This window comes from Salvia miltiorrhiza, chromosome 8 (assembly GCF_028751815.1).
Source record: "Salvia miltiorrhiza cultivar Shanhuang (shh) chromosome 8, IMPLAD_Smil_shh, whole genome shotgun sequence".
Taxonomy (NCBI): domain Eukaryota; kingdom Viridiplantae; phylum Streptophyta; class Magnoliopsida; order Lamiales; family Lamiaceae; genus Salvia; species Salvia miltiorrhiza.
Window position 1 is genome coordinate 48,332,232 of NC_080394.1, and position 25,964 is coordinate 48,358,195.

The 25,964-nt window shown below is 36.9% G+C and overlaps 1 protein-coding gene, 2 long non-coding RNA genes and 1 other non-coding gene across 5 annotated transcripts; 2 read left to right on the forward strand and 2 right to left on the reverse strand.

Moving 5' to 3' along the window:
• Positions 1–367: 367 nt before the first annotated feature.
• LOC130996861 (pentatricopeptide repeat-containing protein At5g14770, mitochondrial) lies at positions 368–5,927 on the reverse strand. The gene is made up of 3 exons (XM_057922127.1): positions 2,151–5,927; positions 901–1,359; positions 368–601 (listed from the first exon to the last, which is right to left on the reverse strand). Exon 1 carries the CDS (start codon positions 5,405–5,407, stop codon positions 2,336–2,338), a length of 3,072 nt encoding a protein of 1,023 aa, XP_057778110.1. The 5' UTR covers positions 5,408–5,927; the 3' UTR covers positions 368–601; positions 901–1,359; positions 2,151–2,335.
• On the forward strand, positions 5,788–5,907 carry LOC131002085 (U5 spliceosomal RNA). Its single transcript, XR_009094164.1, has one exon. It is a non-coding gene; the product is annotated as a U5 spliceosomal RNA (small nuclear RNA).
• A 4,765-nt stretch (positions 5,928–10,692) lies between the features above and the next one.
• On the reverse strand, positions 10,693–11,871 carry LOC130996905 (uncharacterized). The gene is made up of 2 exons (XR_009092880.1): positions 11,488–11,871; positions 10,693–10,886 (listed from the first exon to the last, which is right to left on the reverse strand). It is a non-coding gene; the product is annotated as an uncharacterized LOC130996905 (long non-coding RNA).
• Positions 11,872–15,936: 4,065 nt separating this feature from the next.
• On the forward strand, positions 15,937–24,402 carry LOC130996896 (uncharacterized). 2 transcript variants are annotated; one of them, XR_009092870.1, is made up of 3 exons: positions 15,937–16,781; positions 23,442–23,504; positions 24,129–24,402. It is a non-coding gene; the product is annotated as an uncharacterized LOC130996896 (long non-coding RNA). The 2 variants fall into 2 exon arrangements; XR_009092871.1 differs by lacking the exon at positions 23,442–23,504 and having other exon boundaries at positions 15,943–16,781.
• The last annotated feature ends 1,562 nt before the right edge of the window (positions 24,403–25,964 follow it).

The following is a 25,964-nucleotide window of genomic DNA, read 5'->3' on the forward strand; positions in this document are numbered from 1 at the left end:
ATGAAAGACATAAGAAAAAGATTTCAAAAAATAATTATTAGGCTTCCCGGCAGACAGTGGTGAAAGCAGACAAATTACAATGGCAAAAAAAAATAAAAAAAAATTGTATGTTCTAGCATCACAAATATTCTTTTTTGATAATCATCTCTTATTTCACTAATGTAAACTATGTATGTCAAGACATATATATACATATAGCAAAATAACAGAAACAGATATCTCCATAGCAAAAGTCATTTCACAAAACTGCCTGGATTCATTTTGTTAGAGAGAAGTGAGGTGAAAAATAATATCAATCATATTTCATTTCTTCTTCTCCACTGACCAGAAACTGTTGACTCTATTGATTTGCCAATGCTATTAACCATAGAAGAAAAGCCAATATGAAGTTACTATAAATTCAATCAAAGTTTTGTTTCAATGGGTTAAAATTCCCAACAATATCAAGAAATACCAATAACTCAAACAAATAAAAACCATCAGTTCATCTGAGATACCTACAAAAGGGAGATAACCAGCAAAAGTAATGTCATCCCAAATCCTGATCAGTCGCCACGGCCACGCCCTAGAAACCGCTGGCGGTGTCTTTCTGATTCTGTGTCTGGAAGTACATTGAATGCATAAGATGGGTGGAAATTTGGGGAAGGAGAAGCAAAAAATGATTTTTGAGTTTGTATTTTTTTCAGCAGAGGCGAAATCATTTTGACGTGTTTTTTCTTATTTGTGTCGAAAAGCCATGTATGAATCTAGCTACCCAGCACATCAGTTCTTATTTGTGAAAGTGTGCAAATGATAATAAGTATTAAATGGTTATTATTTGAAGGACTGCACAATTTTTAGCATTCAACTCAAAGGTCGGGTTTATGTCTACGCGAATGAATAAAGCATTAGTCAAGATACCTTTATATTCGTTGCCGAGAATATCTGACAATCAACAAGCTCTTTTACGGTTCTACCTGATCAACTAATTCCACACCACGTGCCTCTGTAATCAACAAATTCTTCACTCCATTTTAGTCGTACTGGAATTTCTGGTAACACCACGATCACATTACCATATCTGACCAATGAGCTCCAGCTTCAATTTAGGTGCACAAGCACTCTATTAGCTTTGTCGCTGACGACATTAGCTTCACAATGATGTAGCCCATCAACATATCACTGACAAGACAACATGTTTCACTGGGCTTCGTATGTTCCTCCTGTGATCCCATCCGTAAGCACGAAACAGCCTCTGTTCCGTTGAGCTGCAACTATTCTCACTGTTCTTTTGCTGTTTTTCTGCATCTTCAAAGTATGAAATGGGAGTGAAGGGACCGCCATGGAGACTCAGCAGTTACAAGGCATACCAAATAGTACCTGAAAATGAGAATAAAAAGAAAAGTACACAAAAAAACGTCATATTATAGGTTTATGGCAGGACATGCAGATCCACAATGGAATACCAGACAAGATCAATATGGAAAAGCTGCAACAAACAAAAAAAAATACTCCTAGGGGTTAGTGGAGAAAATGCTCGAGACAGTCAGACTACATGCACCGGTTGTCTATGCGCAATAACACAAAGTTATTGGTTTGATTTTTAATTTTCACATTGCTACTATTGCGCTAAGTCTAAATTAATAGCAATTAACATCATCAACAAGACATCTTTGTATCCAAAACTTCGCAAAAAAGTAGCTGGAATTTGAGGTGAGAGATACAACACCAATCCTTTCAGTTTTTACAACATTAACGTTTGACACAACGATACAACAAAATCCACTCAGCCTCAATGAACACTAGCACGCCATTATATTTCAAGAGTCTTACAAAACAACCAGTCAAGAAACTGCAAACTAGGAGCAAAACAGAGAAGTGTAAGATTTATCACAGGACACTACCAACAATCTCCAAAACTTAATAAAATAGGCAGAATAGCAAAATGATATTGTGGTACAGTCCAGCTAGAACCTAGAATGAAAAAGTTGTTGCACCAGTAGAATGTATCTCATGGGCCAAGTGAATAATATTTGTTTCTGAGAATTAGTAGAACACTATATTGCTCACTAACGACGGACTACGCAAACCAAATGAACGGATATAGAAGTATGAAACAAAACTTGCCTTATGTAATAACGTTAGAAATTAATTCTACAGGAAACACTTACTCTCATACTGGTGATTCAGGCTTTCATACAAGGAGATGCATGCCCCAGCGAAATTGCCGTCCTCTCTATAAGCTCTTTATGCTTGTTTTGCCCGCCATAAAGAATAAATAAGGAGAGGTTTACCGGTGACCAAGCCAGTCTTATACTACTCCTTCTCTCACCCCCCGTCACTTACACTTACAGAACTATCTCTTTGTTTTGTACATTCTATCTAATAGTCTTTGTGCTTCAGCCACTTTGCCTGGTCTCGCAAGGACATGACTCAGTTTGCGTATAGTAGTTTCACTTGGAACAAAATCTTTATCATTCATCTCTGTAAACAACTTCCTCGCCTCAGCATCACACAATTTCTTCATAGATCTTTCGTGATAAGATAGGTCGCACCATCCAGTTATAAGAATGTCATAGGTTGAGGAATTAGGGAGCACTGCTCTAGTTTGCATTTCATACAGAAGCTCCATCGCTTGTTTCATCTTTCCAATCTTGGCAAAATTACTGGCAAGTATGTTGTAAGTGCTGGTTCGAGGAACAAAACCCCTGGTGATCATTTCACAATAAATTCTTATTGATTCCTTCATATTCCCAATCTTCCCATGGCCACAAACCAAAATGTCAAATGTGGTACTATTTGGAGCAAAGCCCCTTTCTTCCATTTCCAGCTGGAGCTTAGCTACCTCATGCATCGATCCAGCTGCTGCAAGACCGCCAAGAAGAATGTTATATGTTGTAACATTTGGAGGAACTCCTTCAGCTATCATCTGGGAGTACACATCAGAAGCCTTCTGTAAATGAGAGCTTTTGCAATGGCCTTGAATCATAGCATTGTAAATGACGGTGTCTGCATGGAAACCAGCTTTTCTCATTTCTTCTAGCACAGATGCTGCTCTTCTAGTCATCTTAAGCCCGCATAAAATAGTTATTAGATTATTATAAACACTTAGATTCAAATTAAGTCCCATTGCAACAAGCTTTTTGTGCATCATGAAGATGATATCTGCCCTTTTAGCCTCTGAAGCAGCTGTAAGCACAAGTTTGTGAATAATTTCTGTAGGATGTAATCCTGCAACAAAAAACTCTTTTAACAAATCCATTGCCTCATCAATCTTCCCAGACTTGCAAAATCCTTCCACCAAAACATTACAGGTTACTGCATTAGGCTTTAATCCATGAAGTTCCATTTCATCCAAGAGTCGAAGAGAATGATCAAATTTCCCTTCTCTACAATACGCCTTGATTAAGGTGTTAAACGTGGCATGATCTGGAGTTAATCCAAACTGCTGCATTCCAGTGTAAATAGATTGCATATCATAGTGCCCAGCTTTAAGCAATCCATTAAGTAACACATTATACGAGATAATATCAAACCCTATATCTTTAGCTGTGATCTCCTCGGCGACTTCAAGGGCAGAGGACTCTTTCCCTGATTTAAACAGTCCATCCATCAGGGTTGTGTAATTAACACGGTCAGGTACCAATCCTCTTAAGAGTGAATCTTTAAATAATGCTTCCGCCTCCTCCATCCTTCCATCCTTCTTCAGAATGTTCATAAAAGCATCTAGTATGAAAACGTTATCTTCCAAGCCTTGAATTTTCATATCTTCATACAGAAGTTCAACGATTTCTTTCCTACCAGCTCTGAAACAGCCATATATTAAGGAACCATAGGTGAAAGCATTCGGCAAAATGTTATGGGAAACCATATCTCGCAGTACATCGAGAGCTGCTTCAAGCATTCCACATTTCACGTAGCCATTAATTACAGATGAAAAAGTTACCACATTTGGCAACACATTCTGCTCCTTCATTTGCTGCATTAGACATTCCACACCCTTCATGTCACCTTTTTTACAGAGACCACTAATCAATGCAGTATATGTGATGCAATTTGGCACAATATTAGAATCCATAAGATTCTGAAACATATCCTTAGCTTCTCTAACCCGTCCAGCCTTAATGAGACCATCAATAAATGTAGTGAACACCACCACATCAAACGTGATACCACGAACTACCATTTGACTTTTCAAGACAAATGCAGCCATCACATCATTATGTTTAAACAGATAATCAATTAAGCTTGAGTAGGTAACATGGTTTGGGTTCACACCTACCCTTATCATCTCATGAAATATGTTCTTGGCCTCGGGAAACCTCCCACTTTTAAGAAGTTGGATTATCACACAACTGAAGGTAACTACATCAGGTTCGATTCCCTTTCCCAGCATTTCCTCATATACTGCCAATGCTTCTTCCATCTGCTGATGCTTGCCATATCCACCAATCAAATTAGTATATGTAATATGATCTGGCCTCTGACATACTTCAGCAACGACACCACATTTTTCTTCATCATCAACTTTAGATATATTGCACTCCAAGAGTTTATTCATGAGACTCTGTGCAGAATCAACATCTCCCATCTCACAAAACCCATCTATCAAAGTATTATAGGTAACAATATCAGGCAACAAGCCCTCTTTCGTCATACGCCCGATCAACTGAAGACCAACACTAACCTCACCAGCCTTGCAATAACCATTTATCAAGGTGTTAAAACCCACAACATCTCTAGGAACAACCGTTCCATCTGTGACTAAGCCACTAGACATGGTGTCCATAACCAATTTAGCATTTTCCAACAAACCCTTATCACAAAATCCTTTCACCAATATATTACAAGTGAAACTATCACAATTTACACCCCTTTTCACCATCTCAGACACCAACCCGAGTGCCATTTCTACATACCCGCATTTACAAAACCCCCAAATTAAAGTATTATAAGTAACTCCATCACTCATAAACCTATAATCATCGTTATCTCTCAAAAAGGAAAGCGCTTTATCAAAATCTCCAACTTTACACAGAGAATGAACGACAACGTTCTTGGTAGCCACATCGGGTCTTACACCACAAAAAATCATTTCTTGATACATGAGCATTACCTGATGGACTAACCCAGTACAGTTGAAGTGGTGCAAGAGGCCGTTCCAATCAGGGAGCTCCGGCGTGAATTTGTAATCCCTCATGGCGGAGAAAGCGGCTATGGCCTTGGAGAGGCGGCGGCAGCGGAGGAAGAGATGGATGAGAGTGCAGAAGAGCGAGGTGTAGAATTGATGGGGGTTTCGTATTCCCAAGTCCTGGGCTGAAGAAGCGGATGCGAGTGAGCGGGAGAGGAGGGGCATTGATGCATCTGCCAAGTGTTTGATGAAATGCCGCTGTGGGTTTATCAGCATTTTGGGCTTCAACGCGGGCATGTCGGGCGGTGGATTTCGACTGGAAGGCCGGTGAGATCGACTTCATCAGCACTTGTATGATGATTTGCGTTGTTGCCGGCAACAATCGGCTGTCATGAATAACAGATTCGAACAAGAAAATCAAATAATTTGGAGCTTCTTTGGGAACTGGACGAGCAGTCAACACAACTACCCACCACAGTAAGCAACTCCGCAGACAAGGGCAAGGACGTCGTTTTAACGTCTCGCACTTTTAAATAGTTAATTATACAATCAACAATTTAGTTAGCAAATGCTTATGCTTGTAAATGGCAGGTAAGTTTCCCACATCGTAAAAGCCACAATGAAACCAACACTTGCATCTATAAAAACGAAGGCCACGGCTTAGAGAAGAAATATGCAGCCTCGCATTGAGCACAAAGCGAACTATTCTTTCGCCTTTTACTAAAGAATACCGTGTGCTCGTTGCAATAAAGAGGCATACACCAATTTTTGGAGGGATCTTGCTCTATGAGTCAGGTCCCAATTAATGTAGTCTTCAAAATTTTGCATGTGAAAAACAATTATAAATTGAACTGTAACAGATGAGCTTTTGAAAAAATGATTTTAATTGTTTAATTGGTTCGGGATGCATAGCTTCCAAAATTTTCTGGACTTTTTTTTTAATTTAATTGGTATTAATATATGAGTTTGAGATGAAAATTTGTAATACTTTTTAATTGTATCAGGAACATGTATAATTTGATAGTGTGTTTAACAATTACTTTTGAATTCTAAAATTTTATGAACATAGATAAAAAAAAATGAGATCTATAGGATTTTAGTAAACAATGATATAATATTTTAGTGAAAATTGTTAGTTAACTTTCATTTAAAATTTTAATACCAATATACCATCACAATTTATAATTACAAAGCATTTTAACATATTTTTCTATTATAATTTTATTTAGGGTTAGTGGCCAAAAAATACACGAACTATCACCAAATTTGCAAATCGCACATGACCTTTAAAAATGGCCTCAGAATACACCACTTTTTAATTTTGTTGTAATTTGCACATGCGTTGTTGACCATCCCTTAAAAATCTTAGATGACGTGTCTCCCGGAATTTGTAGACGTGGACATACCGGCGATCATACAAAACGACGTCGTTTTGTGAAGCTTTTTTCAATTAAAAAAAAATTAAAAATTAAAAAAATGAAAAAAATGATATTCACCCCCATCCCCCACCGCCGCCGGCGCGCCGCCGCTCACCCCTTCTTCTCCAAATCTCGGCTACCGCCTTCCTCCTGGGCCGGCGAACCGCCCAGAGATCCAGATGAGGCATCGCTTCTCCAAATCTCGATCGTCGGCTTCCTCTTGGAAATGAGGCTCATATCTGGAAAAATCGAAAAATAGGCAAGAGGAGAAGTAATTGGTAGTGAGGCTCAAATCTGGAAAAACCGAAAAACAGGCAAGAGGAGTCGCCGCCATGGCTGCAAAACCAGGTTGCATTAGATCTAGAGAGATAGAAATGCCCTCCGGGTTTGCCCCGCCAAGATACGGGTCAGATCCGCCTCCATGTCGGACCCAACTCAGAGAAACTCATCATCACAGCCTCAAATGAATCGGAATTGTAGCGTTACAGACAGACAGAGATCAACAAGGCAATAACAGTATACACATTAAGCATTAGTTTTGCTTGAATGTTTGTTATACACACAATCTCGAACACACTGGATAACTCTAGCTGGTTGAGTGTGGTATAAACATAAAAGGGTGATTCTATTCACTTTGATGAAATTGGGGAAAATCATTGGCAAACGGAGAGGGGCAACTACCAGATACCGAGTCTCTCCGCTTCCCTCATTTTCGACTTGGGATTTTAGTGAGAGGTTTTGAAATTGTTGCGTATCCACAAACTCTGGAATTGAAGATGCAGACGAGAGAGAAGGGGAATTAGGGCTCAAGAAGGATAAATTGTAGACGGAGGCCTCCCTCTCAACATATTGGGCGTGACATGAGGAGGGAGGAAGAGAGAGGGGAGGGAGGAAGAGAGAGAGAGAGACCGATGAGAGGGGCAACTACCAGATAAATTGTTTCTATGTTCGCCGAAGCAGGTGATGGCGTGACAAGGGGAGGGAGGAAGAGAGAGAGACCGATGAGAGGGAGTGAGAGAGAGAGAGAGAGAGAGAGAGAGAGAGAGAGAGAGAGAGAGATAGAAAGATACTTGAGAGAGAAAGATGTCCAAAACGACGTCGTTTTGGACGCGTGTAAAAAATACCACGCAATATGCCATGTAATGTCCACGTAATCACCGGTCAAACTTGTTCCTCGCCGAAAATTTCGCCGTGTGCAAATTGCAACAAAATTAAAAGGTGGTGTATTCTGAGGCCATTTTTGAAAGTCATGTGCAATTTGCAAATTTGGTGATAGTTCGTGTATTTTTGGCTATTAACCCTTTTATTTATATTCTAATTTTTTTAATGAATTATTGAATAGTAAAATAAGTATTGAATTTATCTTTTAAATTCGTACTTATAACTTATAATGTAAAATATTATCCATCGAAACTCGATTAATAACTCACTAGTTTTAAAGTTAAACAGTTTAAGATTAAAATAATTTTAAAGTTTACTTAAAATAATGTATGCGGAACATAATGCATATATTTTACTATATGACATATGAAATACAGTCGACATATAAAATTAGCCATTTTTTTTAATAAACTTAAATTTACGTACTCAAATAAAAATTTAAAAAATTATCCACTTTTTGTGTTAAATAACCAAACTGCCCCTAAAATTAAAATTAAAAAACTACACACACCTCATTTCTGGCAAGGCGGGTTGAGCTACGCTCTGACAGGCGGGCAGCTCTGCTCTGGCCAGGTGGGTTGAGCTCTGCTCTGGCAGGCGGGCAGCTCTGCTCTGATGAGGTGGGTTGAGCTCTGCTCTGGCAGGCGGGCGACTCTGCTCTGACAGACGGTCAGCTCTGCTCTGGCGAAGCGGGTTGAGCTCTGCTCTGGCAAGGCCAGCTCTGGCTATTCGGGTTGGCTCTGGTGGAGCGGGCTCTGGTAAGGTTGTCTCTGGTGAGGCGGGCTCTGGCAGAGCTGTCCCTGGTATTGCTAAGCACAACGCTGATGAGTATTACAGTCCTCATCACACTCTTTTAAGTTATTTATGATTTAATGTCAATTAATAATATGTATTTAAGATATTGGAAATAAATATGAAACATTTCGTTTGTATATATATAATAGTTACTTTTAAACTAATGAAAGAAAATATCTTATGTGTTTTTTATGAAAACTAGTGCATCTCCCGCGCGATGCGCGGCGATTATGATTCGTGTAGGTTGTACATATATTTTTATAATTATTAATGTAAATTAATAAAATTAAAATTTAATATCAAATTTTTTATTTGCAAATTAATCTAATATTTTCATATAATCAATATAATTTATACAAAAATATAACATATGTACATATAGATATTGTATCACTTATATAGGGAGATGTGAGAATAATGAATAAACCAATATATATAGTGTTGAATAATAATATTCAAAAAATTGGTAAAATTTTCGCTTTTTCTAGAATTCAAACTCAAGTAAAATTTCGTTCACTTCAGATAAATATTAGCCAAAAGATACATTAAATTAATACCTATAAATTATTCTAAGATCTCACCATATATGAGGGATCTCGTTGAAACCATTCCATATATATAAACCAAAAAGAATTCAAAAGAAAAAAATGGAAAAGAAAAAAAAAAAACGAAAAGACCAAGATCAACAATCATAGGCAAATAAATAATTTTCTCCATGCTCTTTTTTAGTCATATTCGCAGGTTGTGCCGTAACCTTGTACTATATTTCTTTGTTCGATTTATTTATCCACCAAAATAGTAAATGAATAATTCTCCTACAACCACAAAGAAGGTAAAAAATAAATATTTTTTTAATTAGGCTAAAACATTAAATGGTAGAAAAAGTAAATTTTTTTGGAACACTAAATGTTCCATAATCATTCGCTCAAAAATAGTAAATATGTACTTTGTATAAAGAATAAAGAATAAAAAATAATAATCAAAATTTTATAGACGTTTTTTGTAAAAATACATCTGCTGATATTAGAAAATATTTTACTTTAGATTTTATAAGATATTATGTGTTACTTGATTATAATTTTATTATATTATCTATATTTTAAAAAGGAATTATTCACTTTTCTCTTTTATAGTAAGATTTAGTTATTTGGATGAGAGTAGTGAGAAATACATGCAAATACCATTTTTATATTAAGAACTTTTATTAATCAATTAATTAGTTAGATGAAAATACTGTGTTAATGTTTCATAAAATAAATTATAAAATGTAATATGCTATCATTTTATAATAATTACACAATGTCCTATCAATAATTTTTCAACATACAAAATAAATATAAATATATAATTTTAAAAAATACTACTCCCTCCGTCCCACTCCAATTATTGGAGTTCAATAGGCTCACTTCTTTTGGGTACGGAGATTAAGAAAACTTACTTTTTAGTGGAAAGTGGTAATAAAGTGGTGGGGTCCACACCAATTAAGTACACTTTTTTTACTCAAAATATAAAATGAGCCTATTAGAGTGGGACCTCCCAAAAAGGAAAGTGGGCCTATTGGAGTGGGACGAATGGAGTATATGATTCTTGCATGCCCATATAACATTCTAATTTTTATTTTGTTTCGTTTCTTTATATAAAATACATAATTAATTATTTTTGTGCTAATTGCTCTTTAAAATTTAATGTTTTAGCATAATTACATAATGTTCTATTAACAAAGTTTTAATATATAAAATATATAAAAATACATGATTTAAAAAATCAGAATATTAGAATGTATTGATAAAAAAAAGGTAAAAATAAAAGTGTTTGGAGTAATTTTTTTCTTGATGACATTATGTAAATTTAATCTTATGAGTTCTTAAAAAATCAATTAATTGTCTGTCGTCTAAGAACAAAAAACAAAACTAATTGATGCGGTTGGTTTGTAGAATACATGGTTGACAGTTTTTTTCCATTTATAATTTTTCCCTTAATTTTCAATTATATCCTTGAAATTGAATTTAATTACATTTACTTTGCTTTATATATATATATAGGGGTGGGCTACCATGAAAACTGTCACACCCCAATTCTTGAATGAATAAATATAATCGAGGTGCAACTAATTCATAGAAATAAACAAGGAACAACCTTGTAAAAACCCGAAATAGGATAGAAAGTCGGGCTATGCCCCTTTGGATCACAAGTTTTGTTTCATGCTTCTGACAACCGACATTCATTGGCATAAATTTAGTATTGAAGAGTCTAAGCTCGGTCAGGTATATCATTTGAAATTTAACATGAAGATCTTAAGTTGGAAAAACAAAAGACTGATATGAGTAATTGCTACAGCGGAAGTCTAACATAGGAATTTATCTCTAGCCTCAGCTCCGTCCCGTCAGCACCGGCCAGCCAACCTGAAAACATTTGAAAGTATTTTTGGGCTAAGTACTAATGTACTTAGTGGGCATGCATTTTCATAAACATTTCATTATTTTCTTAAAGACAGTTTATCCAATCATACTTGACATGACTTAGAAGGTTTTAAATTGAAAGAAGTACTTCTAAGCATGTTAAAACATTTTCTTTCATTTGTGCGCACATGTCACACTCCCTTTCCGTTACTCGCTGTGATCCCGGACCTTTTAGCCACCGACGGATCCATTACTCCTGCTTTACTTGGACTGAGGGCGTAACCCAGCCAAGTTCCCATTTGGGACCCAATGCTCCGGAACACATCCCGTCGAGCACCCTTATAACGCCTCATACATGATTAGTGCCCGATGGAGATCAACCCACCAGGTCAGCTAATAGGTGTACACAATTCTCAAATAACGTGTTAGGTCAAGAGAGAACCTCGATCGATTCATTGTTGCGAGCCTTAAACGGAGCAGAGTGCACAAAATATTTTATTGGATAAACAGTTTGCATTTTATTGAATAAACAATTTGCATATCATTGAAACATTTAGAGCTTAATAACTCAATCATACTTTATACATTTAGAAAGTAAGCCCACCTGGTTAGGCAAAGCCTGAAGATCATAATCACATATAAACCTGTCTTGGGAAAGCAGCGCTAATCCCCCTGGTCACAAAGCCTACAAGAAATTCTATTCTTAATAGGTCTCGTGAAGCTAACTTAAAGTCTTAGTGGGTGCACTTAACTACTATGATTTATCACGCCGGGTTTTCAAAAATTTAATGAATAATAATTGAAAACTAAAATTCTTGAGTTAAGGACACCAACAATATCCTTACTCGATTTTCTTAAATAATTGGAATTATAAATAAAACCAATTAAATCATAAATACTTTTATTGCAAAATATAATGCAATATCATGTCATGCTTAGCATATAATAAGTAATTTACTTAAAATATGCACATAATAATAATTTAATATTATTATGCAAATCATTCTTTAAATAAATTAATTAAACTAATTATAAAGTCTAATTAATATAAGAAGGCAGCCCATTTTAACAAAGCTGTATAGATTCAACTTCAACCAATAAACTGCTTTTACTCCGAACTCGTATGGAGTCGAATTTTATATCAATAGAAACCTCTTTGAGTCTAGTTTAATTGAAAAAAAAATATGTTGAAAAACTCCAAGTAGTTTAAGAGATTTAGCGATTTTCCCATCGCCTACCAGATTCGGCAGTTTCTGCCAACTGAAAGTCCAGATTTTTGAAAAATAGCAAACGTTATCGGAATGACCTAATATTTTGTATGCAGATAGCTAACACATATATCTTTATACAATAAAAATTTGAGAGTTAAATATCATCATATGGTTACTGAAATAATTAACCTAATCATCTGTCTCACGACAGTTTCAGCAGATACGGGCAGTAGACTTCTCGAATTTTAAAAGGGTAGTAAACGAAGTTCAAATGACATGAAACTTTGTACGAATATTCACCACACTCCCATCTATACTCTAGAAATTTCCCATAATATAATAGAAACGGGAATGCACTGAAACAAGGGCGTTAACTTACCCCTGTCCAAGTGAGCACTAATGGAAGTTGTTCGCCGGGGGTTTTTCTGGTCGTCGTTCCGCGATGGTGTTTAGCCGCGAAGGTCTACGACTTAGTTTTCCTCGTGCGAGGTAAATCAGGCTACACAACGGTGGTTTCTCGATCCTTTTTCGTCGTAAGGATAGTGAGAAACGAAGGCCGTAAGTTGGCCGGTTGCTAAGTCGGGAATTCGACGTTGGCCGCCGAAGGATATTGCGGCCTTTGGTCAGGAAAATACAGAGAAGGCTTCGACCTTTCGATTGTTGGGTTTGGTAGCCTGAAGATGGAGGAACGAGTACACGTTCTCGGTTCAGAGCCTAGTGGCCGGTCGGCGAATAAACGGCCCGGCGAAGGGAGCTCACTTGAGCTTAAAAGTATGCAAAGTTGTGATTTAAAGCTTGTTGGCTTCACTTTCTCTGCACGGGTGTGGTTCTTGCTAGAGTGGAGTGAGCTGTGTGTTAACTGATATGCTATGTATGGTGATCTTGTTTCTGTTGGAATTTCGTTGCTGGGGTGAGGAATTAGATAAATAAGGGAGATATTTAAGGAGTAGGATGAACATACTTGCTGCAGTAGAAGACATGGTAGGAAGCGTGGGTGAAGGAGTCAAAAGATACTGCATGGTAGGAAGCGTGGGTGAAGGAGTCAAAAGAGTGGGCGCGCATGGTGGTGAGATGCGCTGATAACTGTGAGTCAAAAGAGTGGGCGCGCATGGTGAGTGTGAGACGTGAAAATTGAAAAAAAATAACCAAAATCCCTTAATCATAGGGATTTTGGATGACTTGCAGGAGTGGACGCATGGGGGTGAATAGTGTAGCAATTGTAGAGGCATGGTGAAATACAAGCAGCAGCATGCGTGCTGTACTTGGCTGTGGTGCAAAGGAGGAGGTTGGTTTGGGCTTTGGTATTTATAGAATATCATTTCAATAAAAACTAAGGCCCAAATAAATATTTGTCAAAGCCCAACACATTTAAATAATTAAAGCCTAACATAGACTTAAATTAAATCATGCACAAATAAATACTAATCATATAGAATAATCACATATTCATATAATTTGATTTATGAAATGCACAAAATTTCAAAAGACTAAATTTTTATAAAGGCTTCTGAAAAGAAATTTTGTTGGAATTTAAAATATAAATCATTTTTCATTTTTCCGGCGTAAATCATCCTAATCTAAGTTTAAAATAAATTCTAAACTTAATATAAATAGGCGGGGTGTTACAAAAACACTCTTAAGTGTATAAAATATGGATAAAATCCATCCGTCTATTATACTTAAATCAACGGCCCAGATCTTATATTTAGTAGACTGACGATTCTTGGTAGTTACACCTATAATTCGTAATGGTAATAGGAATAAGGGTATAATTGACATACTAAAAACTTGAAGATATGGAAAGATTTCTTTTAAATGATTCTCTCGCCCATAGATATGGAAAGATTTCTTTTCCATATCATAAATGATTTTTGTGAGAATGAGCAAAACAATATTAACCAACAAATTGAAGATCGGATATTTTGAATTAGGAGAAGATTAAAAATTGGTATAACATTTACTCTTGTGAATTCTGAATTGTGAAGTACATTTCTTTGATATTACGAATTTTTAAGTTTGTGATTACGAATCTGATACATGGTGTTAGGAATTAATTTGTTATATGAATCTGAATTAGTTTTGTTCTAATCTTATGAATTTTTAAGTTTGTATTAAAAAACTAATTCATGGTGAATGGAATTAATTTGTTATATGAATTTGAAATAATTTTCGTTTCTAATATTACGTATTTTTAAGTTTTGATTACGAATCTGATTCATTGTGCTAGGAATTAACTTGTTATATGAATCTGAATTAGTTTTGTTTTAATCTTACGAATATTTAAGTATTCATTTCGAATCACATGATAATGCATAGTTTTGAGAATGTCAATTTTTGGATTACGAATTTTTTTGATGATACAAGAAAAAAATTAATTCTAGGTTAGATGTGTTTAATAGGTGGGGGTAACGTGTATAATGATTAATGAATAAATGAAAAAAAAAAGATTTGGTCACTTAAACAAGAAGATTTGACGAAAATAAATAGGAAGAAAATTACTAGCTTGTCCTCTACATCATTTTTGTATTTTATTTAATAAATTATTAAGCTAATTTCAAGTCATTAGATCAATCAAGATCTAATGGACAAGATTCATCCATATTTTATACACTTAAAAGTGTTTTTATTATAACCCTCCCCTATATATATATATATATATATATATATATATATATATATATGGGAGAGTTCAATGGAGACCACTCCCCTATATAGAGAATGGAGACCAAATCTGGTTCCTTGATCTAACTTAATCTAATGGTGGTAATTTAATTGATTAATTTTATTAATTTTCATTTATTTTATAATCAAAAGGTTAAGCATGTCATTTTCTATTTAACCCTAATCTCACTCTCTCTCTCATTCACGCTCTCTCTCTATCTCTCTCTCTCTCTCAATCTCTGCTGCTCCGCCGCCTCCCCATCTCTGCTGCTCCGCCGCCTCCATCTCTGCTGCTCCGCCGCCTCCCCAACTCTGCTGCTCCGCCGCCTCTCCGCCGCCTCCCCATCTCTGCTGCTCCGCCGCCTCCCCAACTCTGCTGCTCCGCCGCCTCCCCATCTCTACTGCTCCGCCGCCTCCATCTCTGCTGATCCGCCGCCTCCCCATCTCTGCTGCTCCACCGCCTCTATCTCTGCTGCTCCGCCGCCTCCCCATCTCTCCTACTGCTCAGCGGCGGCAGCAACGATCGCAAATCCGCCCAGCCGCCACCTCCCTTTTTCAGATCTTACATCGTCGTCGCCGCCCTTGCTCCTCCGGTGAGGACGCCGCCTATCGCCCTTGTTCATCGATTTTTTCCATGTGTTCATCAATATTTTTGTACTGTGTTCGTAGAAAAATATAATGAACATGATAATGTTCATTGTCATGTTTGTAGTGTGTTTGTAGAAAAAAAATAAATGTTCATCGATTTTTTTGTATTGTGTTCGTTGAAAAATAAATGAACATGATAATGTTCGTAGAAAAACAAATGAACATACTAATGTTCATCAATATGTTCATAGGAAAACAAATGAACATACTAATGTTCACCTATTATGTTCATTGACGGATCAGGTCCCAGAATTGGAAGAGAGTAATTTTCGGGATTTGTTCAACCAGATGCCATAATTCGTGGATTTGAGTGGACGTTTTTGCCCTTTTTGGATTAAATAAATGTAATTAACCATTATTTAATTACATGAAAAATCAAATCAGGAAATAATCTGGATCATTGATTGGATTGAGATGAATGGCCTTGATTTGGTCTTCATTCTCTATATAAGAAATGGTTCCCATTGAATGCGACCCTATATATATATATATTGTAGTAGCCCGCTATTTTAATTATGATTAAAACTAGTAAATGCAATTTTTATAAATGAATCCAGTTTATGGTCCTGATTTTTTTATCAGAAACGGAGTTATTATTTTAGCTTTATACTTTTATAACGTATGAGAAAAACGCGACGAGGATTATTGAGCCATTCAATAATTATTATTTTCAAGTTATAACTGACTTAGCAAAGTCATGTTATTTATTAATCGAAAAACAGAAGCAGTTATATTTATTAGTGCTACTTGAAGTCGAGAAATTATTCCGACTGCAACGCAGATTAAATCTACGGATTTAATCTAGATATTAAATGGCTTGTGAATTGAATTAAATCTATGTATTTAATTTATACATGAATAATGAGCAGAAGCCAATATTTGATTGCAAACACGCGATTAAATAGTAGATGCACTGAGTAACCAAGATACAAAGATTTATTATTATTTACAATTAGGACATCACACTATATACGCATAATTACCACCAGCACTACAACAACATCTTTCTTTTCCCTACAATAACTAAGCCTCCACTATCATTATCTTTTACACCTTTCTAACATTTCTTTACGTTAGTGGCTAGCACACTTAAGTGCACCACCAAATCCCCTTTTCTTAATTTATCTATCAACCTTTAAACCACCACCTCCAAAGGCTTTATCATTCAGCCAACATACTAATCATTCATTCTTCAAGAATTCAGAGTAAGTACGTTGATTCCTGCTGCCAAACTTCGAACAGGTAAGCTTTGGTTTAAGTTTTTTCCACCAGTCCATTCTTGATTCCCCTGCATATGTCAATAAGCATCTGAAAATTTCAGCTATCTCCTCATTAAATTCAATAGCAACAAACAGCCACCAACAACAAGCAATTACAGGTATATACTAAGCTCCCTTCATTCGAATCCCATTTACATTTCATCCAACAAGCATGATTAAGTAGAAATATTGAATGTATAGATGAGTATAGGTTATGGACTTAGCAAAGTCACAAGCACAGAAATCAGTTCATATGTAATTACATTTCTTCATGCGAGCCACAAGCAATGAGAATTCATATGATACAGAAGCAATCAATACCTAGATTAATTTCTTGCCTTCACAATAGACTATTCAACTGGGGAATGAAAACTAGAATAAAGACCTTATCCTTGCCTAATTCACGTTAAGAACCGACTATGGAGAATAGTTTGACTTAGCTTTTAAGAGAGGGGATGGCTGACTGCCTCGATCGGTTTGAGACAGCTACGACAGGGGCGAACTCGCCCAATCTCATCAAGACCCGAGGACGGCAGCCACGGCGATACCGAACTGGAGGGGGGGCGAAACCGACCGGTACCAGGGCCGGAGCAGCGGCCGCTCGACAGTAGCAAATTCCTCTTTTCTGGAAACCAAGGCTAGAGGTCGGAGGGGGAAATATAGAGAAGGGAAATGAGATCGAACCGCTCCCAGACGGCGACCGCTTGTTGGATTCCGGGCGAAGGAGTAGCAGCGACAGCGGCGATGATTTCTTGAGTTAGGGCTCGACTGGGTCTGCCTGAGGAGAGAGAGAGATGACGACGCCGGGGTTGGACACGTCGCCGATCGAAGCTGACCGGAGCAGTGATGGCTGGACGGCCGGAAAAGATGGAACCGACTGGAATTTTGGGAGGGCCGACCAAGCGGCTGACCTTGAGAAAGAATAGAGAGAAAAAGGCGTGAATTGCTTTAAGAGGGGGAGGGAGGAGAACGCCGGGCTTAGGCGCGGAGGCAGTCGACGCCGGCCGGAGTCGCGGCGGCGGACGCCTCGTGTGAAGGCGAGTCGAGAGTGAGAGGGAGAAGAGGCGTGCGGCTGGCTTGAGGGAGAGAGAGAGAGTGTCGGTCCTTGGCTTGAGAAGAGAGAGAGAGTCCGATACTTGTGAGAGAAAGAGAGAGAGCTGGGCTTTCAAAATTTATTTATTTGGGCTGTAATTGTTTTTAAGATTTGGGCTTTCCATTTATTTAGATTGGGCTTCCAATTTAATTGTTTTGGGCCTCATCTTTTAATTGTTTTGGGCTCCCCTTATAATTCATAAATTGGGCCGATTTTAATTACTGTATGGGCCTCTGATTTTAATTTAAGTTGGGCCTAATTTATTTTATTACAGTTGGGCCATTCTTATTATTTTACTGTTGGGCTCTAAATTTTTTAAAAGAGTTGGGCTGGATGATTTATTTCATTTGGGCTATATTATTTAAAAAGTTTGGGCTTGATTTTATTTAATAGCTTGGGCTTCTGTCACGACCGGCCTTAATTAGGGATAATTAAGTCGGGAAACCATGACTGGGGAAGGGAAATTACGAAGCGGGTTTAGAAAGGGGTGCATAAAAGAATACTCAAAGAGCTTGAATACGTGTGAAATATTCCTTAAAAAGAAAAAAAGGCATAGTTCGCATAAAAAGGGTACTCAAAGAACTTGTATACGCATTATATTCCTTAAAAGGAAAAAGGCATCGTTAGGGGCTTGGCTAAAACATTATCAGAGTTTGCAACGGAAGGCGTAACTGAAATAATCAGTGTTTACAGCGGAATGCATAACTGAGATACGTGTATGAAGACATGTATCCTTTCTGAGCCTACTTTAAGTTCGACAAAAACTCCACTCAGCAACAACACTTCATCGCCCATCACAGCTCAACCTGCACAAACATAAATATCGAAGGGCTAAGTACAAGAGTACTTAGTGGGCAGTTGCCAAGCATATAACATAACATCATTAACAATTTCACAATATCGCATAAGAGGCATGAGTTTCTTTCATATTCTTTGCTCATTAAACATTTCCAAATTCATAAACAGCATAAGGGCATTCTTCATCATTAACAATCATAAACACGCATCGTGTCGTGGAGAAGGCCTTCCCCAACGAACACGGGCATCGCACCGTGAGAGGGGGCCTCCCTCAGCGGTCACAGCATCGTACTATTGAGGGAGGCCTCCCCCAATAGACGCTGTAACACTGGCATACTGGCATACTGGCATCGCGCCGCTAGGGAGGCCTCCCTAAGCGGACACGGGCATCGCGCCGTGAGGAAGGCCCTCCTCAGCGGACACAGCATCGTACTGTTGAGGGAGGCCTCCCCCAACCGACGCAAGTATCAAACATAAGCATAAACTTATCAGCGCAAAGCATTCAAGCGTAAATAAGCGTAATCAAGCGTAAATTACATAGGGCGTAAATAGTATAAATAGCATAGCGTAAATCATTTAACGTGCAACATAATAAAGCTTAACTCATTTAAGCGTAATAAAGCATTCCACACTTGAAGATCCAATTTGCATTTTAAAGCATAACACTTGCATAGCATTTTATTTACGCGTAAGAAATTGCCCACCTGATAGCAAAGTTTTGCTAAGGTACTCTAACTCCTTGTGTAGTTCTTACTCTCGCGCTTGACCTTAATCACGAGAATATAAAATAAGGCATTGGCTTGAGTAAAATTCTCAATTAATGAGAAAGCGTAATTTAACTATTATGCATGAATCTGGTATGCATGAACTAATCTTCTGAGCAATAATCAGGGAATTTCTATTGTTAATCCAGGCTATCGGATTTAAACAAAAGCTAAGTCTCGTCTCATGAAGCCGGATAATTAACTAAAATTAATCCGTTCTCTTCGGGATGTTCTAAACCGTCAATTTAATAAACCCCGCTCCTCGTAGTCAATAGAAAATAAATAAATAAATACTTCAACTTATTCGTCTTATAACCTCAAAAACTCAATCGGACTTAATAAATGGAAGAAAGTATTGTTGTAAGTTTAATTAATTAAAAGACTCGACATAAGGCAGCCTAATAATTAATTAAGTAAAAGTGGGCCTGAATAATTATATAAAAGGCCCAATTGAAATGAAGTAATAGAGGCCCATCTGAATAAAATAAATAAGGCCCAACTGAAGTAAAATAATTGGTTAGTTGGGCTCAAATAAATAAATCAATCAAGGTCCAGCTCAGATAATACAACAGCCCAATTAAAATACAATGTAGTTGGGCTTTAATGAAATAAACCATAATAGCTTGCTTTAAAGTCTGAAGTCCAAAACAATAATTAATAAACTGGGCGGCTCATTTACTGAATACGAATCGGCTCACCCACTGATAAATAATTGGGCTCCATCAAAAATTGATACTGCTAGGCTTAGCTCAAATGAGTAACTTCAGCTCAAGCTTTAAAAGAATTAAAGCCCATCTTAAAAAGTCTTCGACCCAAAACAATTAAAATAGGGGTCCAAATAATAATTGAGGTTTGGAATAATAGCCCATCATAAAATATGCATCAGCCCAATTCCTTAAATAAATCAAGCCCAATAGAATTAATGAGAAGGCCAATTAAATTAAAGATTGGCCCAATTCGAATTTAATGAAAGCCCAATCAATTAAATTGGAAGCTCAAAACCTTTAAAATAAAACAAACCCAAGCTCAAATAATTCGGCCTAAATAATATAGATAAAGGCCCAATTCGAATTTAGATGTGAAGCCCAAGCCATTAAAATTCAAGCCCGAAAATTAAAAGGGAAAAGCCCAAACAATTAAATATGAAAGCCCAAACAAAATAAATAAAATTAAGCTCATTCTAAAAATCAGAGGCCCAACATAATAGAATAAAAACCGGCCCAACAACTTAAGCCCATTCACTCTTTCCTTCTACATTTTCGGCCCAATAGCCAAAGCCCAACAATCCAGGCCCAAAACACTTAAAATCTGTAGCCCACAACAGTTAAAACAAGGCCCAATATCTCGGCCCAAGAGAAAATAAAATAAAGCCCAATTGAATCTCTCTCTCTTAAAATGTCGGTCTCTCTCTAACTCAAAACACATTCTCCCCTTTCTCACAAAGCCGATCGGCTTATTCTCCTCCGCTAAATCTGGTCGGCTGCCTTCTCCGGCCGTTCAGCCGTCGCTTGCTTCGGCCGGCGTCGTCTGTTGACGCGTCTAACCCCGGCACCGTTCTCTTTCTGCTCCTTTGGTCCATCCGCAGAACCCAATCGAGCCCTGAATCTAAGGAAGTCATCGCCGATGTCGCACCTCCATCTGGAATCCGACGGGCGGTCGCCTCCTGGAAGCAGCGCCGTTCGTCTCCCATCCTCATAAATCCTGCTCTGACGTCGAGCCCTGAAATCGGGAAGGTCGCCGCTGCTGTCACGCCCTTGTCTGGAGCCATCGCCGCCGTCTGGAGCGGCTGCTGCTTCGCCTGGAGTCGCCGCCGACTGCTGCTGTTTCGCCGGAGTCGCCGCCTTTCTTCTCCGTTCCGGCAGTCGGCGGGTTCAAGCCGTGCTATGCCGCTGCTGGATTCTGGAGGAGGAGGGTACGCCGCCTGCTACCGCTGCTGTTGTTCCCGTTTTACGACGAGGTAGCAGGAGCTTGTCGCCGTTATCTCCGTCGTTGCAGCTGGACTGAACAAGGAAGTCGGCCTCTCTTCTTCCATAAGCTAAGTCTTATTCTCCTTTTCTTCCATATGGTTATCAAGGATTGTGGCCTTTATGTCCCTGACTATGTAAGGGTTAAATGTTTGTTCTTTATGGCTTTCGGTTCTAAGTACAGTGGCAATCTATTTCAATGTATGAGTCAAACTATTTCTGTGGAATGCTATAATCATGCACGCATATGTGGTTTGCTATGTCCCTCTGTAATATACTTAATCCTGTATTTATGAACTTCCAATACATGAAGCATGCTTTGATGGTGTGAAACATATGACATCAAGAGAGCAATTGAGATAGGAATTACCTTGAATGTTCTTGTTCATGTGGTGAGTTGAAACTGAAACAATTGGTTGTTTATAACATACTGTAAAAATGAAATCGGCGAGAAGGTTACAAGATGGAACCTTAAGTTGAGCTGTTGAAAACCTGAATGTTTTGGCTTTAAGGAAATTGACATATTAATTGAATTGAAGAATGAAACCTTTTATGAAAAGATCCCGTTGTTGCTGTTATTAATTTGATGGACGATGGAAGTTCGGATCATCCAGCTGATGAAATTCTTGGTTGCGAGAGAAAACTTATGAATTGATAGATGTGTGGGAATAAAGGGCATGGTATAAAGTGGTAGATGGTGGAAGGAAAGGAGGGGAGCAAAGGATGGTGGCAACACTTTTCCTTTTTCCTTTTCCTATTCTTCTTTCTCTTTTCTTCTTTATGCAAATGCCAAATTATTGTGGCGTAATTGGAAGGTATGAACGAAAATTGATTGTAAGAGTTTGTAAAGTATGAGAATGATATTGATGAATAAATGAAGTATATCCTCATGCCTTGGTGATGCTAATACTGTAATATGAATCTAGATTAAATCCGTAGATTTAATCTGCGTTGCAGTCGGAATAATTTCTCGACTTCTAGTAGCACTAATAAAATATAACTGCTTCTGTTTTTCGATTAATAAATAACATGACTTTGCTAAGTCAGTTATAACTTGGAAATAATAATTATTGAATGGCTCAATAATCCTCGTCGCGTTTTTCTCATACGAAAAAAAATATAAAGCTAAAATAATAACTCCGTTTCTGATAAAAAAAAAATCAGGACCATAAACTGGATTCATATATAACTGACAGTTGGGTTTCATTTACTGAAAGATGCGATATTAACTATCGCGATACCATATTAAATAAAAATAAAAATGCGGGTCATTACAGCTTCACATCTAAATTCGAATTGGGCCTTTATCTATATTATTTGGGCCGAATTATTTGAGCTTGAGTTTGTTTTTTTTTTTTTCTAAATGAATTGAGCTTCCAATTTAATTGGTTGGGCTTTCACTTAAATTCGAATTGGGCCAGTCTTTTATTTAAATGGCCATTTCCATTATTTCTATTGGGCTTGAATTATTTTAAAGATTGGGCTGATGCTTATTTTACGATGGGCTATTATTCTAATCTCATTTATATTTCAGCTGGGCCGAGTTTTATTTAATTTTAAGCTCAGAATAATTCATTCTATTCTTGGGCTAATTTTAAATTATGGACTGAAATTTTATTTAGTTGGACCTTACATGATTTATTTATTTGAGCCCAACTATTTATTATTTAATCATTTGGGCCAAGAATTATTTAATTACTAAGCCCAATGAATTATTTCAATTGGACCTTTCATTTTAGCTATCCAGGCCCATTTCTGCTTAATTAATTATTGGGCTACCTTATGTTGAGCATTTTAATTATTCGAACTCATAACATTTCAAATTCTCATTATTAAGCCCGGTTAATTATGAGTTTATAAAGCGAATAAGCTGAAGTATTTAATTATTTTCTATCGACTACGAGGAGCGGGATTTATTTAATCGACGGATTAAGAACACCCTGAAGAGAATGGATTAATTTTAGTTAATTATCCGGAATCATGAGACGAGACTTAGCTTTTGTTTAAATCCGATAACCTGGATTTACAATAGAATTTCCCTGATTATTATTTCAGAATATTAGTTCATGCATACCAGATTCATGCATAGTTAATTACGCTTTCTCATTAATTGAGAATTTTCCTCGAGGCAATGTCTTATTTTATATTCTCGTGATTAAGGTCAAGCGCGAGAATAAGAACTACACAAGGAGTTAGAGTACCTTAGCAAAACTTTGCTATCAGGTGGGCAATTTCTTACGCGTAAATAAAATGCTATGCATGTGTTATGCTTTAAAATGCAAATTAGATCTTCAAGTGAGGTATGCTTTATTATGCTTTACGCTAAATGATTTACGCTTGATTACGCTTATTTACGCTTGAATGCTTTACGCTGATAAGTTTATGCCTGTGATTGATGCTTGCGTCTGTTGGGGGAGGCCTCCCTCAACAGTACGATGCCGTGTCCGTTGAGGAGGGCCTTCCTCACGGCGCGATGCCCGTGTCCGCTGAGAGAGGCCTCTCTCGCGGCGCGATGCCAGTATGCCAGTGTTACAGCGTCTATTGGGGGAGGCCTCCCTCAATAGTACGATGCCGTGACCGCTGAGGGAGGCCCCCTCTCACGGCGCGATGCCCGTGTTCGTTGGGGAAGGCCTTCTCCACGACACGATGTTTGTTAATGAAGATTGATGATGAAGAATGCCCTTATGCTATTTATGAATTTGGAAATGTTTAATGAGCAAAGGATATGAAAGAAACTCATGCCTCTTATGTGATATTGTGAAATTGTTAATGATGTTATGTTATATGCTTGGCAACTGCCCACTAAGTACTCTTGTACTTAGCCCTTCGATGTTTATGTTTGTGCAGGTTGAGCTGTGATGGGCGATGAAGTGTTGTTGCTGAGTAGAGTTTTTGTCGAATTTAAAGTAGGCTCAGAAAGGATACATGTCTTCATACATGTATCTCAGTTATGCATTCCGCTGTAAACACTGATTATTTCAGTTACACCTTCCGTTGCAAACTCTGATAATGTTTTAGCCAAGCCCCTAACGATGCCTTTTTCCTTTTAAGGAATATAATGCGTATACAAGTTCTTTGAGTACCCTTTTTATGCGAACTATGCCTTTTTCCTTTTTAAGGAATATTTCACGCATATTCAAGCTCTTTGAGTATTCTTTTATGCGCCCCTTTCTAAACCCGCTTCGTAATTTCCCTTCCCCAGTCATGATTTCCCGACTTAATTATCCCTAATTAAGGCCGGTCGTGACATATATATATATATATATATATATATATATATATATATATATAGGGGGCCGCTCCAATGAGACCCTCTAATTTTAGTGAGATCTAGGGTACGATCTGGTGCGTTTATTTTATCAATCCTACTTGTATCTGGAGGGTGATTTTTTTTCGCAGGGTTCGAATCCTGGAGGGAGCAGAATATTTTAAATTTTGTTATTAATCAGTATATACTGCATTGTTCATCAGTATATACGGCCCTGTTCATCAGTATATATGTCTTATTCATTACGAATTTTTTAAATTTTATTTTTCATCAGTATATACATCTTGTTCATTAGATATACGTTTTGTTCATTAGTATTATATGTCTTATTCATTGTACTCATGTTACACGAAAATTAGGGGGTCTCACTGGAGCGCGCCCCTATATATATATATATATAAAGATAAATATAAAGTTAACAATTTTTATGTTTTTCAATAGTCAAATATATAACGAAATATATAATAGACATCAATATTTTACAAATGTTGGGCTTTGATGTCAGCATCATTCTTCAATTATTGTTAAAAGAAAATATATATTAGATATACAATTTATTGTTAAAACTGAAACTTTTTGTTTTTTTTTATTATTTAAATAAATAATTTCTATGAGATACATAGAAAATTACATTGAACTAACTTTTTTTTTTCATAAGCTCAATACTTATTTAATGCTTTTAGTGTGATTAATTACTTACTCTTGGGCTTTCATATTTTTTTATGGGCCAAATTAAAATAATAATAAAAAAATATAATTTTTGGTCCATATGTAAAATTACTTTATATGCACACAGATTTTTTTTATGTATTTTTAATATTTTTAATACATAAGTTACTTATTTAATATGAACTGTAATATGTTTTAATATGAACTGTATGATATGAAAGTCATTTATTATTTTAATTCCTATTTTTTGTATTATGTAATATACATGATTAATTTTGTATTATGTACCAATACTATACTTCACAAATACGTATGAATATTCATGTCGTGTGAATCATGGGTACGTTACTCTTATTATATATATATTACTTTTATTAAATACGTATGAATATTCATGTCGTGTGAAAAATTGGATCGTGCGGAGCATGGGGTATAATACTAGTTAAAATTAAAAAACTACACGCACCTCATTTCTATCACACTCATCTCTCCCTCTCTCCACCCCCCAAGCCATAAAAAAAAATATATATATTTTTTTATCTTACTCCCCCACTACCCATTGCCCCCGGCCATTTTTTTTTTCTCCACCCCCCTAACCTCCCATCACCTCCCCAAGCCAATTTTTTAGTATTATTACTTCCTCACCCCTATAAATTTATTAATATTTTTGAATTCACAATTAGATCTATGAATTCATAATTTAATGTTCTTGAATTCACAACCAGATCTATGAATTCATAATTTAA

Bases quoted from the DNA above. Each gene is read 5' to 3' on its own strand.
- LOC130996861 (XM_057922127.1), bottom strand. From the start codon at position 5,407: ATGCCCGCGTTGAAGCCCAAAATGCTGATAAACCCACAGCGGCATTTC.